The sequence below is a fragment of the Camelus ferus genome, chromosome X, assembly GCF_009834535.1.
Source record: "Camelus ferus isolate YT-003-E chromosome X, BCGSAC_Cfer_1.0, whole genome shotgun sequence".
NCBI lineage: Eukaryota > Metazoa > Chordata > Mammalia > Artiodactyla > Camelidae > Camelus > Camelus ferus.
The window spans coordinates 46188508-46208238 of NC_045732.1; the positions used below are offsets into that span (position 1 = coordinate 46188508).

The following is a 19731-nucleotide window of genomic DNA, read 5'->3' on the forward strand; positions in this document are numbered from 1 at the left end:
CGTCCTCAGAAGGGGCACAAAGCAGTGGCCCCGCTTGAGACAAGGCACTTTAACACACGGGGAACTCCAGAGCTCGGGAGAGCTGATGAGCAGTGTGGGAAAGAGGACTGAGTAGGAGAGAGCTTCTCACTACAGGATCAGGGCCAGGGTACGAAGCATCTCGCGTGGCTGGAGAAAAGATATGACTGGCCCCACTTTCCAACTGAAAAATGGAGGGATAATGCAGGTTTTGAGGTGAGGGAGGGGTAGCAACTGAGTGGCCTTACCTTCAAACAGCTGAGCATACTGAGGGAATCCTGTAGCTCGCAGCCACCCGCATGCTTTTTTGGCCTCAGTTTCTAAAACAGAATGAGGGGAGAGAGACAGGCAGAGAAAGGAGCTTAGGGATGCTGGAGCCAAGCCACCCTGGGTGTGCACTGCTGCACCTCTGGCAGGCATCTGTAGCCCTGGTGACCCGGAAACGACAAGAGAAGCATGAAGGAGATGGCACAGTCACTCCATGTCACAACCAGCTAGGATTTCCCCTCTGCTCCCCAGACCCTATTCCGTGGATGTCCTGGGACACCTCTCAAGCCTCATTCTCTGCTGGTCCAATCCCCCTCCCACTCCCCCGCACTCCTGCCCAAGAACGGAACCACCATCAGCAGCAACTCCTAGCAATATCTGGGGTCAAGAAATAGTGCCAGGGGATGAAGCCACAACTGTCTTCACCTCCCCACTTTGCAGGGAGCCATCCAATTTCCCGGCCCGGGTAGACCATCCTAGTCCAGCTACGGGTACAGGATGTTCAGCTGTTACTATTCTCTTTCCCATCATTGTACCTAAAATTCCCCAGCACCCTGATAGCCAAAACTCACTGAACACACACAATAAGCTGTGCAGAAGGTTTTCATATACCCATTTGACATGCCTCCAAACAGGCTCGTCTACCAGGCTCGCACTTAATGTGGTAGCAGTGCTGGGGCCAGACGCCAAGCTCTGACTCCCCCTCAGGGTTCTGACCCTTCTGACCTGGCAGTTTCCCCAGTGCTCTCCCTCTCCTACCCCTCACCAAGTCCCAGTCCTCCTTCCCCAAGGAGCCTCCCAGGACTGCCCTGGCTCTCTCCCGTGGTTTGGCCTCTTTGGGGCACAACCCAATGCTGACTGTCAGGCTGACGATGCTGGCTGATGGGAGTCTTGGGGGGCAATGGCTGGGTTAGCCACCAGCCTCTGCTCTGGGAGTGCCTGGCACAGGGTGGGATGCCCCTGCCAGCCTCAGTGGAGATTTGCAGCTGGACTGAAGCCACAGAGGAAGCCCTCCTGGCCATGATAAGCTGGGTACCTGCAGCAGAGCCCTACGACCTCCCAGGAAGCAATTTAGTCCCTACACCGGTGCCAGGGAGCAGTAGGGCTGGGACCATGGGATCTGGCATATGGTGGGGGTGGGTGGGAGGAGAGGCTGCTGGCTCATCAGAGGTGCTCTGGCCATGGAGTACTGTCCTCAATGTTTCTTCCATTTCCTTAGAGCCTGTGACCAGGGGATTCCAGGGAGACTGGCAGGGGTTTTGCCAAGACAGGAAGAGCTCTCCCTTTGCAGTGCTCACCCACAAGGAAATGCAGGATGAAATTTTGGCAGCCAGAAATCATAAGTTAAAGGACAAACTGGTATTTCAGAGATGCTGGGTGGGTAGACAACGGAGGGAAGAGTGCGGGGAGGTGGAGGTCAGTCAGAAAAAATAATAGGCTCCTCAAGGGTCTCACACCGATGAGTATTTGACAGGGAGAAGAGAAGGCTCTTCAGCCTCTGTAGTTCCTGAGGGTTTGAGGGCAGACTAGGGTGGGGCGTGGGTGAACACTTGTGCATTTCTGAGAGTGCATGCGTTGGTTAGTGCCATCTCAGCGTCTGTCTCTGCCCGTAACTGCAGCCAAGTTTGCTCACATCACCAGTTTACATGGATCAGTGTGGGACCAGGCACCTGTATACACACATGCATGGGCACCTGCACTTGCATCTGTGTGTACATGTGCGTGTCTTATGTTACCACAACTTTCTAACCTATGATACAGATCTAGGAGTAACCAGGACCTCAGAGGTCCTGGAAAGGGTTTGTTCCCACAGAGCCCAGGTAGCAGTACCTCAGCCCTGCTGGCAGGGGGCAATGCAGGCCAAGGAAAGGACCCAGGTCTCCAGGACAGTGGTGATCCAGGGGATACAGTCAGAGCAGCCCAAAGGGACTTCACACCAGCACAAGTAGCATTGGAGGGACATGGTTTTGCTGCTAGCACAGCTAAGCTGGCTGTCACAACCATTTCCCTGTCTCCTCCTCCTACCACACCCTTAGGGGAAGACCCTTCTCCATCCTCAGAGCCCCTCCAGGCCATCAGTTCTGCTTTTCTGTCATTAGGACAAAAGGGAGTGGCCAAAGGAAGGACCAGGTCGAAATTTCCAGAGAGTCAGACACAGATGGAGACAGTGACCCCTAAAAGGCCACAAGTCTGGAATGGCCACCCCAGGCAGGAGACCCAGTCCCCAAGGACAGGCCGACGTGTACACAACACACCCTGAAGACCCCTGCAGCCCTGTCATTCATGGCTAGAGGCAGAACACGAGGAGGGAGGAAAGAGGCATCTGGCTGCCATTCCTTAGTCTGGAGGAGGTGGGACAGTGCGGGGATGAAGTCCTGTCTCTTACACATCTGTGTCGGCTTCTGCTGGAGCCATGGAGCCCATGAGAGAAGGGCAGGCTTCCTGCTCCCCTAATGCCCGGCAGTGGCCCTGGCCAGGGATGGCAGAAAGGGGACCAGCTCACTCAGGTGGGTGCCAAGTTCTTTCATTCCCACATAGAGCCCTCTAGCCCCCAGCTGTTCAAAGTGTGATCCTTAGACCAGCAGCATCAGCATCACCTGGGAGCTTGTTAGAAATACAGCATCCCAGACCTACTGAATCAGAACCTACATTTAACTAGCTCCTCGGGTGATCTGCACATGCATTAAAGTTTTAGAAGCGCTGGCCTAAATTGCCTAGCTCAGGGATTTTCACTCTTGGGTGCACGTTAGAATCAGCTAGGAAGCTTTTAAAATATACCAATTACCCAGGGCCCCATCCTTGGAGGCTGATTTAATTGATCTGTGGTGGGATGCTCCAGATCAGTATTTTTTAAAAGCTACAGTATGGGCATACTGGAAAAGGTGCAAGGGACTTTTCCAAGTCACACAGAGTTAAGTGTCACAGTGGAGACTATGACTCTGATCTCTTAATTCCACGTCCAGCACTCTTTCCATTGCAGTATGCCACTTGCCCTCAGATGCCAGATAAACAAAGGGCTTAGACTCAAAGGAGCCAACTCCAGGCCTCCAAAACTTTTTTCAGCCCCTTCTGGTCTAGTGGAGTTACAAGCCTGAGTTCAAATCCTGGTGCTGCCAGTCACTAGCTCTCTGACTTCGGGCAAGTTATTTAACCTCCCTACACCTCAGTATTCTCCTCCATAAAATGGAGGTAAGAGAATCCACTTCTAATAGCTACTGAGAGCATTAAATAAAATACCTGAGAGGAAAAAAAAACACCTGACACATTGTATCAAGCATTCAGTAGATGAGTTCCTGCCCCCACTGACTGAAGGGTCCCAAGGAAAAAGAAAAATGGGAGGAAGAGGCCCAGCTAGTGTGTCCTTGTGGGTCTGGAAAGTGGCTGCACCCATATAACTGTCAGAACTGGAGCCAGATGGCTCAGGGAAGTGAGGTTAGGAGGCAGAAGTTTCAAAGAGGCCACAATAGAGAAAGGAGCCATGCATATAATATATGCATGACTGGGACATTATGCTGTATACCAGAAATTGACACATTGTAACTGATTATACTTAAATAAATACATAAATAAATAATTTTTTAAAAAGGACAAAGGAGCCAAGGAATTGGAAACAAGGCTCCTACTGAATCCCCAGCAGCCCTCCCTGGCAGGAATCTGGAGAATGTAATGGCTTCTTACTGTACAGGATGTCAGGGACACTGGCTTCTGACAACATACCACCTCATGGAGGGCTGAGTGGCCCTGAGGCTCCCTCTCAGATGGAGCAGTCAGGGATGTATGTCTCGGTAATTAAGGGCTGAGCTATGGTGCTTTGCTTCATCCCTCCCACTCGTCCTAGCCTGCCCAGGCCAGGGCCAGGAGTGACCATCCGCCCCTAGTAGAGTCAATCCCCCTGGGGCAGGGGCCCAGGCGGCCCTGACTGAGGATTGCCTCGTGTGCCTGGCAGGAAGAGTGACACTGGGCAGGCTGAGGTGAGTGATGGAGGAATGTCTGTGGCCCCTGGTCCTACCTCTGTGTCCAGATGTGCAGATTCCGGCACTTTCAACTGCTACATTCTGCAGGCCATGCTCTGGCCAAGGTGAGGGTAATATGCCAGGACAGCTCAAGGACAGCGCTCAGCTGGCACAAGCTGGATTCCACTGAGATTTGAGCCCAGACTATTTCCCTAGGGAGAGGTGCAGCTGATTCGAGCCATAAGAGTTGGGGGAGATGACATACTAGAAAGCTCCAGAGTCGAATCTGGCTGCAGGGCCATGCCCACAGCTCTCCCAGATAGGGTGTCAGAGAAGGAAAAGCCGAGCAGCAGTGGATGGTTTTGGGGGTCAATGACAGTATCCACACCTACACTTACACAGGCCACGTCCCGGGCTCCTCTCAGCACAGCACATTTTTCGTGCAGAGAAAGATAGAATGAGGAGAAAAGCGGGGCTTCTGTTCTTGAGAAACACTACGTGAACAAGGAGAGAGCTTACACACCCACAAGAAAGGCAGCAATGTTTCCCACTGCCGAAGTGCAATAATGCCTAAACTGAGTTGGAGAAGAAGCTTTTTCCAATCAAGCCGGCTTCCCCCACTGGCTGCCGAAGTCATCTTAGCGACTTGTTTTACTCTCTAAGCTTCGGTTTCCAAACCTATACAGAGAGGACTAACAAATTTCCTGCCTACCTCTAGGGTTACTGGGTGCATCTGGCCGGGGTCTGTCTGGTCTGGAAAGCAGATGTATGAAAGTGATCATAAGAGAGGGCTGCTTTTCCTAAGGATTCTTGAACTGTGTATTCGCAGGCTCTTTGCAGCTCAGTTCAGACTGTGTCCTAAGTGTAGAGAAGTGAGAAAGAGAGCTAGGAGTAAAAAGGGTGACAGGCAGCTAAGCTGCCAGAACTCAAGCCTCACCCAGCTACCCTCTTCACTCACCAACTCCAACCCCTTCATACCACTGTTGGGGGAGTCGAGCCTTTATGCCTTTTGGTCACCCAGTGGGCTGTGAGAGAGCTGCCCAGGCCCTTGTTCAGTGCACTCCATCCCAACCCAAAGTCCAGCTGAGGCCTAGGGGCTAGGCAAGACCCAGGGCCCAGGACAAGCAATGGGTAGATGTCACAGACGCCCAGATCAAAGTGTCCTTGTTACTGCTGGAGCAGTCTCCTCTCGACGTGGACTACTGGTTATAATCTGGGGAGCTTTTAAATGCCAGTGCCTAGGCCCTAATTAAATCTTGGCCAATTAAATTAGACTCTCTGGGGACAGGGGTGGGTATTTTTTTGTTTTTGGTTTTGAGAGCTCTCTGAAGCACAGCTAAGATCGAGAACCACTGCCCTAAACAGACATGGCCAGCTTAAAACCTTCAGCCGTAGGTCTCTGGAAAAATTCCAGCAAGAGGCCATACTCAGATCCATTCTAATCACTGGCCCGTGTTCTCTCCAGACCCAATGACAGTGATATGAATGCATGTGGTAGGACAGGAGAGGACACATCTGTGGGTGTTCATGAAGGTAATTTAATCAGACAGTTAGCTGACCTACTCTGTAAAGCAGCTTTCAACAAATGTGTTGGTTTCCTTTACCTTAATTAGCTGCCTATTTGGAAAGACATCTCCTCCGTGGCCCTCACCGCAGGATGGCTGTCTCCAGAACAAGGTTTGTTTCAGCCTGGTCTCTCCCACCTTCAGGGAGGACAGGAAGGAAGGGCCAGTGTTTGGGGGGGAGGGGAACGAAGAAGGACCTGGGGGCCACTGTCTATATGACAACTCAAGTTCCCAAGGTGGGCTCTGTGATGCCAAGCTGGTACCTAAGGTGGGCAGAGGGTCCACCTACCACTCCGGGTCCTGCTGCTGCACCTGGGAAATGCCATGTCCTGGCAAACAGCTTCTCAGATCATTTCTCTTGGCCGATGCAAGGCCCCATTCTTTGGCCCACCTCCACTCCTAGAGAGGGATGCCGCTTAAGGAGATGTCAGCCTTCTGGCAGAGGGCTCATATCTCAAATGGCCTCAAGTGCTTATGATCAGCTCCTTCCACTCTCCCACCCTCCCACACAAAGGGGTCTGGGCCCTGAGAAGTGTGCCCACGTGGCCTTGAGCCTTGGATTCCAGCCTTGAAGGCATGCTTCATTTGAATTTGCACAGAGGGGTCCTCCAGGTTCGCAGGGGCCCTTTGCAGATGGGCTGCAACAGGTGACTGCCTGGCTGTGCCGCCTTTCTCTTGGAGGGACCAAGGGAGAGGGGCCTTCACAAGGGCTGGTACTAAGAGCTGTCAAGGGTTCTAGGGCTGCCAAGACTTCCCCTCCTGACCTTGGAGCAGACATTCAGGGGGTCTATGATGCCCTGTCTGCTGGGAGGTCAGGTGCACTCATTGTCTCTCCTGTTCTTGCTGCTCTGAGCTGGAAGCACAACTCTTAACTAGATCTTACAGAGGAGGGAGGCAGAGGGAGGAAGGGAGATGAGACCAAAATAGCTCTCATCCCACATTCCAGCCCTCGCAGGAGGTACACTGCAGCAAGGCTGCCGATGTCAAGCAGCCCAGCTTGGCAGTGCTAGACACTGGCTGGCCTCTGGCTTGTTAGGTCGCTGGGCAGAACTCGGGGCCTCTGTTGCACCTGTTCAGATGCGAGCCTGGTCTCATCTGGAGCTATAGCGGATGCCAACATCCTAGGTCCATGCGGGCAGTGCTTTTGGAGTCTCCCCGTCACAACTAAGGTGCCATGATGGCATATGGCCCAGGAAGATATAGTACTGTGGGACTGGGTGGCAACAAAACCAAGCCGCTGAATCTTCTTGCTGGCCAGTGGCCGGTTCATCTGTGCGGCCCTCCAGTCTAACACCCGTCTCTCCTTAACACTCCAAGTCCATTATCAAGGCCACAGGGCCAAAGGGATTCTCAATCACAGACAATTTTACCCCCGAGAGAGCTTGACAATGTCGGGAGACATTTGTGGTCATCACAGCTGGAAAAGGATACTACTTGCATCTACCAAGTAGAGCCCAGTGATGCTGCTAAACAGCCCACAATGCACAGAACACCTCCCACAATAAAAGAAAGGCTGACTTCAGACCTGAAGTGTGAGATCCTGAGGGGCAGCCTCCACCATACCTGAGGGCCTCAGGCACTTCCAGGCAGCCCCAGCTCACCATGGGGATGTCCTGAGGAGTGAAGGGAAGAATGGGTGCAGTATTGACTGGAAGTCCCTTGTCTTTGGACACTATGGACCCCTTGCAGGATCAGCCAGGGAGAGGTGGCAGTTCCTGTTTGGAGTTTTTATAAAGACAGAAGTTCTGCAAGGAACCCCCAACTATATCCCTCCTCCCTCACAAAGCTGTGGCCCAAGCCCCAGTGCACAGCTGTAAGTGAGGGAGGGTGATGAGGGGCCCATGGCTAACCCAGGCCTCTGGTCTGCTGGAGCTGCTTGAGAATTGGGGTCCAGAGTCAGCACAGCCCGTGGTCTCCTAGGCAAGCACTTGATTCAGCAGGGCCAAAGCAGGCAGCTGACATTCCTGCCCGGCCCAGGGCTTCCCGGTGACAGTGAAGGTCAAAGCTGCCACCTGCTCTGCATCAGTGGCTCCATTAGCTTTTCTTGCCCTCAGGGGATCCCACCCCCAACCCCCTCCCAGGTGCTCTGACAAGGTCATGGTGACAGGGAAAGACAGGTGTTTTAATAAGCCACGTGCTACTCCATCCCCTCCAGTCCCCAGCCTGGAGGCAAGAGATGCCAGCCTAACCGGTCTGGGGCAGATGTTGCTGCTCTCCACTGGGGTATGGGTGGAAAGAGTATTGGACTGAAGGTCAGGAGAACTACATTCTGGCCCTAGCTCCACTAGGAACTTGTCAGGTGATCTTGGGCAGGCCAGTACCTCTGTCTAAGTTGCAGTTTCCCCATCTTCTAATGGCCACTCACCAAAGTCTAGACCCGGAACAGAAGTCTGTGTGATCTGCAGTGGCTGGCTGAGTAGAGAGACGGATCCTCTTCCTGCACTCTCTCTTCTGGGAGGCTCAAGAGAGGACCCTCCGTGGGGACCAAGAACAAACCCATCTTGCCTTCCCAATACAGATCTCCTGATTTCCTACTTTTAGAGGCCCCAAACCCTGAAGCTTAAACCTCCAGTCATCTTGGTCTGTCCTCTCTCTGCTCATGTATTTAGCCATCAAGTTCTATCAACTTTTCCGTCAAATAGTCACGGCCATCCATGCCCAATCGTGCTCTCAGTTCTCATGCCTGGATTACTTCAGCCCTCCAAATTCCCAGCCTCCAGACTCTCCTTTCAACAGGTCTTTCTGCCAGCTCCTTCTTCCAAGAGCCCAGCTCTGACCTGGCCAATCTCCTATTCTTCAACCTAACAGGGTCCTCACTGCCCACAGCCCAGAGCAGACATCAGACTGCTTTCCACCTGGTGCTTATGGCTCTCCACCCCCTAGATCCAGCCTGACTTGAAGCTGCAAATGCTTATTAGTCATCAAGATGGGGGTCAAACACCCCCTCTCATGAAGCCTTCCTTCCCTGACCTCTCATCAACTCCCTACCACCCAATGGCTTAGTTAAACTCAGTGGCTCTCTGCACATTTCCATTACCTTCTCAGCAGCACATAGGTTTGTCTCCTCCATTCAACTGGAGCTCCACTGCATTGGGTCCTTTTGGTCTCAGTATCCCCACTGCAGTGTGGTACATGCTACTGAATGTACATGTACTGAATGTACATGTACTGAATGTACATGCAACACCTAGACAGGAAGTCTTGCTCCCCAACTGAACAGCATGCAAGGCCTCTGACTCCACCCTCTCCTCCAGTATCCCCACAGCAAGGACACAGACCTGAGCCCATGTCTACAACTCGGCAGACTGGCTGACTGGCAGCACACCTGGCCTCAGGGAAGAAACTACATGGCCAGGAACCAAGGCCCAGAGGTGTGAGGAGGGAAAATGAACTCTGCCCGAGGGAGGAGGCATTCTGGCCTCAAGGAGCACTTAGCTCTCCTTCCCAAGCTCCCATGAGGGCATCCAAGCTCACTTGAGAGAAGGGACCTGAGCCACCTCCCTGCTTCCCTCTCTTGACCTGCAAAGACTTCGTGCTCGCCTGTTTTGACCACCCCCTTTTCCTAGCCCTACTTCCCTTTCCTTTTGCTGAGGCCAAATATAAACTCCTGGGCAGGAAATGCCTTGAAGAAGCCAGGCCCCACCCTGAGATCCAGAAAAAATTGTCTCTGACTGAAAGGAAGTGGGGCTGGAGAGAAGTAGCCTCTTCAGGCAGGGCCTGTGTTCCCTCTGGAACAGTAGACATAAGCCCTCCCCCCAGCCCCGCAGCCAAAGGGAGGGTAGTGACACTGAGCACAAAGTGGAGGGCAGGGGCAGGGGTGATGGCATGCATGCTCCGGTCACGCTGGGGCGAAGGGATGGAGAACCCCAAATGCTGGTCTAACGGCTGTGGAAGACCTCAGAGTGGACAGGTTTTGGGGTACAGTGAGTGAATAACAGTGAGAGAGTAACAGGCTAGCAATCTGAAGACACGGCTTGTAGTTCCGACTCTGCTACTTCTCAGCTGGGGCTGTGTTCATGATTGCTAATGAGATTTAGGATGCTGAATAATTCATAATAGACACTAATATTTACTGAGTACTGACTATGTGTCAGGTCCTGGGCTAAGGACTTTAGACAGATCATATTGGGCAAAACTTTACTTCTCTATGCATCAGGGTCCTCATCCGGTTCAAACAGGGATATGATCATAGTACTGATGACACGAGGTTTTTGCAGGTATAACATGAGATAAGAATACTAACAGCCAAAGGGTACAAGTCATCAGTTTGTCCCAGGCATTACTTTTGGTAGTTTTTACATGGTCCACATCACTGGATCTTCACAACCACCCTGTGTGGTAAAAGCTTTGATAATCTCTCTGTTTGACAAATGAGAAAACTGAGGCCCAGAGCTATTGAGTAAGTTGCCCGAGGTCAGCAGTGAGGAAGTGGTGGGCCCAGATGCAAATCTAGGCGATCTGGCTAGAGTCAGAACCAAGAAGTTAGAATCCTCCTCATTAAACAGATGAAATTACCTGGGCTGTAGACACAAAAAGCCTATACCAAGGGCTTTGAGTATGAACCGTCAGCCTTAAGGAAGTTCTCATCAGTGAAGAAAGCACCTGATCATCTCACATCTCTTTGGTCCCCACAACAGCCCTGGCCAAAGCAGGCCTGCTGCACAAATGGGGCAACTGAGGCGGCGGTCAGGTGGCTTCAGTTGGACTACAGATGGAGCCAGGAGCCTGTCTAAATGCTCATAGCCATCCTGTTTGTTTTTGGTTTGGTTTGGTTTGTCTTTTTGTGGGAAGCGAGATAATTAGGGTTTTATTTTTAAATGAAGGTACTGGGGATTGAACCCAGGACCTTGTGCATGCTAGGCATGTGCTCTGCCATTGAGCTATACCTTCCCCCCATAGCCCTCCTGTTGATCTTTTTCCAAGTCAGGCTTTCCCCTCCAAATCCACTCCCCCTTGGCTGTGCACGTATTTACCAGAGCACCTGTCCAGTACCAGGCCCTATGGTAGGCACCAAGGTCTGAAAATTGAACAAAAGGCAAACTCTCCTGGAATACTTGGCCGGAGCTGCTACCACGCCCATCCTTCTCAGGGAGGCAGAGGCTAAGATGGACTGTCCTTTGAAGCACCCCCTGGGGCTTGTTGGGAGGCAAGATAACAGAGAATGAGCTCAAAAGCAGTGGAGCTGACAGCTGGTACAGCCCGAGGGAAGGAAGACTTCAGTATCCAAGAGCCCTGAGGTAGGAACATTGAGGGAGGAATACAGCTTCTAGACAAAAGCCCCCCACATATGTACCCAATTTTAGCATGGGCCACACCAGCTGGAGGGCTCACAAAAGTGAATCCAGACAGCGTCCTGCCTGCTCCTAACCACCCACACCTTCTAAATAATGCAACCCGGTTGTCAAGAGAGCTCATTAAAATGTTTCTTCTTCCCCAAGCCACCCAGCACCCTGCTCTCCACCCTCAGTGCTGGAAAGTGCTAATCAGGCTGATGTCGGGACAACCCCCAACTCCCTCTGGCACCCTCCCCCACCCCAATGCAGCTCGCTATAGAGCATGGATACCCAGCCCTTGGTGTTTTCTCTCATCTCCATCTGTCCACTGGGGATGGGGGTACAGGGGGCAGGCAAGGACCTGGGACTGTCCACGCAGGAGTGATTGATTGCTGGCGGGTGCAGTGAGCAGTCAGGGGCAGAAGCCGTAGCTCTTGTCTCCTGGCCAGGCATCTGGGAAAGGGAAGTGGGAAGCATGACATGGTCGCTAAGGGCGGGGGTGGTGGAGTCAGACTGCCTGGGTCCTGATCCCAGCTCCATCCCTCCATAGCTGCATGACCTTGGGTAAGTTCTTCATTTAACCTCTCCTCACCTCAGTTTCTTCACACGTCAAATGAGGATGATGATAGCAGTCCCTGCCTCACCGAACTGTCACGGGAACTACGTAAATTCAAATGTGTCAAGGATTGAGAAGCATTCACTGTTAGTATTGGTGCTATCAACATTATGACAGCCTATAACAGCGTCATAAATGCCACTAAAGGAGGGCCAGAAGAAGGGAGCCCTGTAGGTGGGCCTGGCCAGGAAGAGATTTCCTGGAGGAGGTGGACTCTGAAGTGATGGAAAAGTCCATACCTAATGCCCAGAAGGTGGCCGGTTTGAGCATTGCCTGTCCCCGGGTCAGTGAGCAACAGCCATGTGACAAGGTGGCAGAAAGTTCTACTAAACAACAATAATCATGAGAGTGTTATTTATATGTTTGGATTTAGTATTCAGCAACTCCATGAGGTACATACATATCTCCATCTTAGAGGTGACAAAATGGAGGCTCACAGAGGTCAGGTAACTTGTCCAAAGTCAGCCAGTGCTGTGTTACAGCAGAGCCCCCGCTCTTCACTATGACACTCTCCTGTCCCTGGCACCCTGTGCACAATTCAGGGTGGAGGTCGCTTTGGCTCCGCTCTGGACCCTTTCCCACATGCCCCCCTCTGTTTTGCCCGTTTAGCCCATTTAACCCTGTTTAGGTGGGAGCTGCTCAGGCCAGATGTTTGGGACAAAGTACTTCCCAAGCTCGCTGCCTCTGCCCCCACCTGACTTGACCTCAGCCTGGAGCGGAGAAGCTGGCTATAAGTGCCTATCTCACACCTCAGACAGGCCTGCCTTTGGCCAGCCCCGATAAAGGACAGGAAATCCTTGGGCACTTCCCCTGGAGGTCGCTTGCTCTACCATGGGAACAGAGTTGCAGCCCAGGCAGAAGTTCCTCTGTGGTGGGGAAGCTGCCAAGTCAGCCCTAGCTGCCTTGGCTGCTAGGTGTGGTTTGGGGGAAACCGGGGCGGGGTGCTGAGCGTCAGAAGACCTGGGTTCCAAATCCTCCCTCCCTGGAGCCTGTGCCCTTCCTCTCTCTGGGCCTCAGGTGGGGATCAGCCTGGATTGCACAGGAGGGGGGAGATCCCACTGTCTGACTGACCAGGCTGCTCTGAGAACAGCATGGGGTCATAGAAGTGAAAGTGCCTTGGACACTTTAACCAAAGGGGAGGACTCATCACCATCATCGTCATCAACTGCTAGAGGAATGGCTCAGCGGGTGTTTCTCCCTGTCTGATTCACCCTTCTAGGCCCCACTGCGGGCCTGGCTCAGACTCATTTCCAGCTTCGATGCTCCTTAAAATAGCCCCTTCCCCCACCCCCACCAGCCCAAGAGACAAGAGCAAGTGGCAGGAAAGCAGGCTCCACAGGCAACTCCACACAGTACGATGCCATCAGCTCATCCTGGTGAGCACCTCCTGGACTCAGGCTTGCCCTCTGCTGGGGTTGGTGGGGGTGGGGGGCACCGAGAAGAAGCCCTACCCTCCCAGGGCTCCCTGGTCATGGGAGCTGGCTGGACTGGCAGGACAAACAAACCAGACAGAGCTGTATGAGATGGTGTTTGGGCCCAGGACTCCAGGGGTTCAGAATCTACCTTCTGGAGTCACCAGGAAAAGATAATGGAAAAGTTCAGGCTACAAATAAACAGAGGAGAATGAGGGGCTTCCAGAGCCCCATTTCCCACCCACAGAACAACATTCAGTAGCATATGCAAAGAACACTAAAGAGGCTGGGAAGGGGACTTGTCCCAGGTCCTCCCAGGAGGAGCACTTGGTGGAGCTGAGGGTGTATGGCCTGGAGAAAGCACAGGGGGAATCGGGTTCTGTCCTCAGATGTCCATAGGTCAGAGCAAGCAGACTGAGCCTGGGGGGACCAAGGGGCAGAGCTGGGACCTGGGGATAGAAGCCATAGGGAGGCAGAGATCAGCTCAACATAGGAAGAAATTTTTTGGAGATTCCATGACTGAAAGCAACTGCCTTCAAACACTATGCTCCCACTTATTGAAGACGGAAGACAAGAGCTGAACAAGTACTGGGTGGGGAAGACCCAAGCTTCAGAAGGAGAGTTAGACCCAGTGCCCTCTGAAGGCCCTTATTCCCCAAGCTCTGTCTGCTTCCTTCCTCTAGGGTGCCGTGAGAGAAGCATCAAGGTGACCGGAGCTGGCTAGGCCCTCGGCTGTTTCCCACAGAGACCCGGGATCCCAGGAGCACCTTGGGCTGGTACTACTCAGGAGGAGTAGGTCACTCATTAACTTGTGGTGGACTGGGCCAGAGGGTGGCCCCCTGGGACCGACACAAACATCAGGAGGGGCTGGAGGGGAAACTGCACAAAAGCTCATGCTCCAGGAAAACCCAAGCTGTGGTTTGTTCGAGGCTCAGCCAGCCCAAACTGAGCAGCCAGCTGAGACTATTGAGTGACCGGGCCTGGCACACCTTTGCCTTGTGGATAAGAAAAAGCTCTTGCCTGGGGACGCACACTTTTATAGCTACAAGGAAGCCTGAGAGACCACTGAGTCCACAGCACAGTCCCTGCCCATTTTAAAGATCTGGGTCCAAAGAAAGCAAATGTTTTCTTTGAAGTCACTCATGGAGAGGTAGCTACAGAGTGGACAATTGGCAGCCAGGTTTCCTGACCCTATAGTAGGCCCACAGGGTTCACTAAATGTTGGTTCCTTCTTGTCTCACTGCAACTGCAGAAAACTTCTTGTGGTCTAGAGCTTTCTAAATTGGACCTGTGTCCTAGCCTGACCCTCCCCAACTCCCACTGCTTGTCAAGATACAGGCTCTCTGAGGAAGTCCTCCTCCTCCACTAGGGAGGCCTCAGGCCTCATGCCCCAGCCCAGTGTGGAGGGACCCACAGCTATACTGAAAACAGACATACACACAGCCCCTTCACCCCACCCCCAGGAATGGCAAACCTTTGGGGTAGGCATTTCTGGCTCTTTTAGATCAGGGGGTCAAGTGCTCCCGGAAACACCCCCACCCCCTTCTGAGGCTGATGCCTTAAAAAAAAAAGAAACCTTACCCCACTGCCCATCTGAATCCCAATCAATTCAACTCCCTGCGCCTCTCAATACCACCCAAGCTGCATATGTCTCCTTAAAGCAATGTGAATGACTACTTCTGTTTGCCCAAGTGAAAACACAGGAGCAGAAGTTTAATTGGCCACAGAAGTTCTCATGACTGTATGTTTGGAAATGTCCACTTGGGGGAGGGGGAGGGCTCAAAATGGGGTCCCTTTAAGGCCTGGGGTGGACTGGGAGGTAGTTAATGGCCATCCCCTGGAGGTGACTTTCCAAAGTGGTTATTATGTGGCTCAATCATTAACCAAGCGGTGGCAGGACCCCAGGCTGGTTGGAAAGGGGCCACTCCTCTCCCAAGGACAGCCCAAGAGCAGGAGGCTCTGGGGCAGTGAGGCCTGGATGAGGGAAGCTCTCCCTCAGCTCCACATGGGGGTGGAGGAGGGCCGGCCCGGATGTGGAGGAAGTCAGCACACCCTTGCTGGGGTGGGAGGGAAAAGCGAGACAGTGAGGGTTTTTATCATGAATGAGAGCGGAAGCTCCAAGCTGGGTCATGGTGATTAGATGACAAGCTGGGAAAGACGCTCATCCTGAATGCATCCTGTTTTGCTCTGAACTAGAACTGGCCTCCAGAGCCAGGGGCAGGGGAGGGGCAGGGAGGCAAGCAGCCTCCTAGGAATTCTCCCAGGCCTGCCGACCTCAAGCTCATGGGTGGCCCTGGAACTGGGGAGGCCAGTGGGAGAGTTCGACCTCTTATTTACCACTGCAGAACCAAGGCACGTAGTTTCCACAAGAAGCCTCCACAAGTCAGCCCTGGAGTCCAAGCCTCAGAGACAGCAGCCGATGCTGTAAAACAAGGGGTTAGGGCTCCAGAATCCCACCAGCTCAGACCTTTCCTGGGCTTCTCTTTCAAGGTTCAGCTCAAATGTCACTGCCTCTGTCAGTCACCTTCCCCTTGGTCAAAAGCAATTGCTCTCTGGGCGAAATGTTTTCCTCAACAATTGGAAATATGAACACTGCCAGGATATATGATGATATCAAGGGACTGTTTTAAGGTGTGATAGTGGTGCAGTGTCCATTTTTTATGTGCCCCAATTTATATACGTATATATGACTATAGAGAAATTGATAAGGTGTCTGGGATCCATTTCCAAATAACAGAAAGAAGATGAAGTAGATGGAGGCATAAATAGGTAAGGACTGGCCATGAGCTAATGGCTGTTGAAGTTGAGTGACATGGGAAGTTAAGTACATGGGACCTTATTATATTAATTGTCTCTACTTTTATGTATGTTTGAAATTTTTCACAATAATTTTTAAAGCCCTTATTGAGGTAAAGACTTAGTTTGTCATGTATCATTCATGCCACTAACCCCCATCTACTAGATGGTAGATTCCATAAAGGTAGGGGTTAACAGGACCTAGTACCAAGCCTGAACTTAACGACTAATAATTTATACAGCACTTGGTAGTTTACAAAGCACTTAGCTGTGGATCCCCTCATTTAATCCAGTGAGGTGGGAAAAGCTGGGAGAAACCCAGAGCCTGAGAGGTTGAGTGGAGCGGCAGAGCCTGGATTTACACCTCCATGTGTTCAGCTCCCAGTCCCCTATTCCTTGTCTCACACCATGCTGGACTCCTAAGGAACTTAACATCTAGTTCTACAGTCCCTGCGTGGTCAGAGTAAACAGGGACAGCAATAGTGGGCATGCAAGTCCCCAAGGTGGGGGGCTGGGCAAGAGGAGACTCAACACACAAACACAACACTTCAGACTTATGACAAGGGCCCAGACCGTGGCCTCCAGTCCACTGATTCAAATTTACTAGGACCCTTTTCCCTACCCCAGTACACACAGAGAAACCAAGGCCCCAGGTCAGAGATGAATTAAGCCACAATAAAAATTTGACACCAACAACTGTGTGCCCAGCCCTCTGCTCAACTTCTCTGTTTAAGGTTACAGTGTGGGTTCACACATCCCATCCCAGAGCACCTCGCATCTTTCATATCTTCAATCTCTATTTTATGTAATAACAGCTTTCCAAGGGGCTGTGATGCTTGATCCTTCCTAAACTGGGAGCACAAGAAAAAAAGTTCTCCTTATTCTATTCAAACCAGAGGTAACTCCTTCTCCCAGTAAGAGACCTCGTGCCCCACCTTCCCCAAGAAGGTGGGGGCACAGCCTGCTTTTGTCAAGCCTGCCATCTTTTGAACCTGAACTTTCTGTGGCTGGAACAGGGAGCTCCAGGAGTCTCCTAGTGGAAAAGCACTGACAGCTGCCACAGCATCCTCATTAGAGACTCCATCCTCTTCTCCCCTGGGGACTTTCTTGCTTTTGTGTTGCTGCTACTATCCCTATACCTGGCTACAGGGGTCCTCTGCTCCCACTCCAATCTGTAGCCCTAAGAATGGAATTTTTATACTTTAAGAAGACAGAGAGGGTCAAAGTTCAGGCTTCTCTGCGCCACTCTCTTCACTCCTCTGCTCAAACTCAGGAGGCATTGTGCTTTAATAAGGAAGGCCCTTCTGCCGCTCCCAGAACTCACCTAGGGTATACAGCCCCTTTGTGTACCTTCAGCCTCTCTTCTTGCCCTAAGCACTTCCAGATATCATCTCCCAACAGCTTCTCCTCTCCAGATTGGGGAGAGGAGCCACAGATGCACAGAGAGGTTTAGCATACTTCTCCAAGAGTTGCTTAAGGAGTGGAGGACCCACAAGCAAATAGGGGAGACCAGACTCTATCCACGTGGTGTTTTCTAACCTAACTACAGAGATCCAGGGAGCAGAAATTCCACATCCCAAATCCAGATCATAGTTGGACAAAGGCCAGATCCCAGAAATGAGGACCAGCCCAGAATGCCCAGAGATATGGGAGATGTAGCTTTAGGGTGATAGAATCCCCTATTCCCAAACCATCATTCCCATGATACTCTTCTGGCTCACTCTATTAACCACTCAGAAACCACCTGCAGCCACCACCTTCTCCACACCCTTGGGCTGCCTGCTCTCCCATTCCCAGACAAGAATTGTGTCTCCTTCATTCCAGGAGGATGAAAGTTAAGGGAAAATTCAGAGCAGTCAGACAGATGGTGGGTGGGAACATCAACCCCTAGAGTGGGGGCGGGAACAGGGAAGAGCCAGGGTTTGAAAATAGCCCCTAGTGTGATTCATCACCCTCTCCTCCAGGGTCAGTAGGTCTAGGTGCTCTGAGTGGGATGGAGACAAGCCAGAGCCCTCCAGCCCAACCTCTGGGACCCGGGGCTCTGCACCAGCTCTACTCCCTACCTTCAGTCTGGCTGCTGTCCTGCTTGCCCTCCCCACCGCCACTAGTTTTCCAGCTGGCTTAGCTGCATAACCATCACAAGGCTCTCCATCTGCATAGCTCCTGTTGCCCCAAGCATCTCAGAAACAACCCTTTACCCGCCAGTTCAAGAGCCTGTACCCATGCACCAAGTCACCAAATGTTAGGGCGGAAAAGACTGGCCCTTTAGATACTGAAATTGAGCCCACCACCCAAGGTGCAGTTGAAAACACTGTGGCCCACAGAAGTAGCATGACTTTCCTATGGTCATATGCATTAGTGGCTGAACCTTGATTTCCTGAGTGGTAACTCGATGCTTAACTTTAAAGAATCTTGGGAGAAGAGAAATGGGGGAGAGAACCCCAGACTACTTAATCTGGAAATCCCAAAAACTTCCACTAAAAGGTCTTTCCTCAGAGGTTCTCTAATCCAAACTCCTTTTTGGATTTCATGGGGAAAGTGAGCCTTGAAAGAACCGACTTTTCCAAAGGTTTTCGCTTGATCCCCGCTGCTACCCTAATACCAGGAAAGTCCGGGCGTTTCTCAGAAGGGAAGGCAATGGCCAAGGGGAAAACCCATGCCGCCCGACCGGGGGCTTCCTGGAAATTCGCTCAACAGCAGGGGAAGGAGGAGAGGAAAGGAAAAGCGGCGTGACACGACCACAGAGTCCAAGCCCCGCCACCCCACCCAGCACCAGTCTGCCTCCCAAGCCCAGGAGCCAGGGCTCCGGACTCCCGCCAGGCCCGGGGATAACGGGCGGACCGCCGCCTTTCACCACCCCACTACGCCACTGGCGGGGCTTCCTCGGGAGGAACGTGGCCGGCGGGCTCTGGGGGTCCCCCAATTTCAGCGACTCTGGCCTCAAATCCCGGGGCTCAAGTGGCTTGGCTCGCTTCCTCCGCGTCTCCTGTGGACGCTGCGCAGCCAAACCTCTAAGAGCGGGACGGGAGCTCACCGGAGAGGCGAGGAGAGATGAGGGAGTCCCGGCGCCCCGCCGATCCCGACCTCCCCGGGTTATCGCCCCAACTCCCACCTGGAGGCCGTATCCACCGCTTTGCGTTTGAGATCCCCACGCTGCAACCGGCGGGTAGGAAGCACTCGCGGAGCTTGGGGTCGGGCGAGGGTAACAGTGCCAGCCAGAGGAGCAGCTGCCGCGGCCGCTTAGCTGTTGTCAACTTGGGGCCACTCTAGCCGCAGGTAGGGAGGGAACTGCAGCAAGTCGGGTGGCGGGGACGCCCCGCCCACCTACAGGACCTTCGACCAATGAGGGCGCAGCCCGGCCCACCGAACTCCCCAGAATGCGGCCCCAATTGTGGTGGGCGGGGCTCTGCCTTTGCGCTCCTCCAATCCCCGCACCTCTGCCTCTTCCTCAGTTCACACCGTGGCGGAATGGGGGTGGTGCTGGGACAGGGCACCGGCCGAGAGCCAGCGGCTGAGGGTGAAGGAGCCGGTTGGCCGGACGTGCAGACTAATATTTATTGAGCTCTGTATGTGTCTGGCACCATGTTGGGGATTTAAATACATATGCCATGTGTGCAGGAAGGTTCTGTGGCTTGCTGAGGATAATTTATGGAGAGGTGAGATGACACAACTTGCTGAGATCTCTGATTACTAGGGGCAACCAAGAGAACATGAGGTATTTGAGCAGGAAGTTGCCATTTCCACCTTGTTCAGGCCCCAGCATTCTGCAACTTCCCCATGGTTCCCAGTTCTCTGCCCCAGTCCAAACTCTACCTGTACAGAGAAATGCAT

At 52.7% G+C, this 19731-nt stretch overlaps 1 protein-coding gene across 5 annotated transcripts in view; it reads right to left on the reverse strand.

Annotated features, from left to right (window-relative positions):
- The window catches only part of STARD8 (StAR related lipid transfer domain containing 8), a 74035-nt gene that overhangs the window by 13424 nt on the left and 40880 nt on the right, over positions 1 to 19731 (reverse strand). For 4 of the 5 annotated variants that reach the window (XM_032476159.1, XM_032476156.1, XM_032476158.1 and 1 more), the window contains one exon: positions 267 to 338. In XM_032476159.1, the coding sequence (XP_032332050.1) occupies positions 267 to 338 (72 nt within the window). Of the gene's footprint in view, positions 1 to 266; positions 339 to 19012; positions 19166 to 19731 lie in introns of those variants that run through there. The other variant, XM_014567403.2, reaches the window with a different exon arrangement.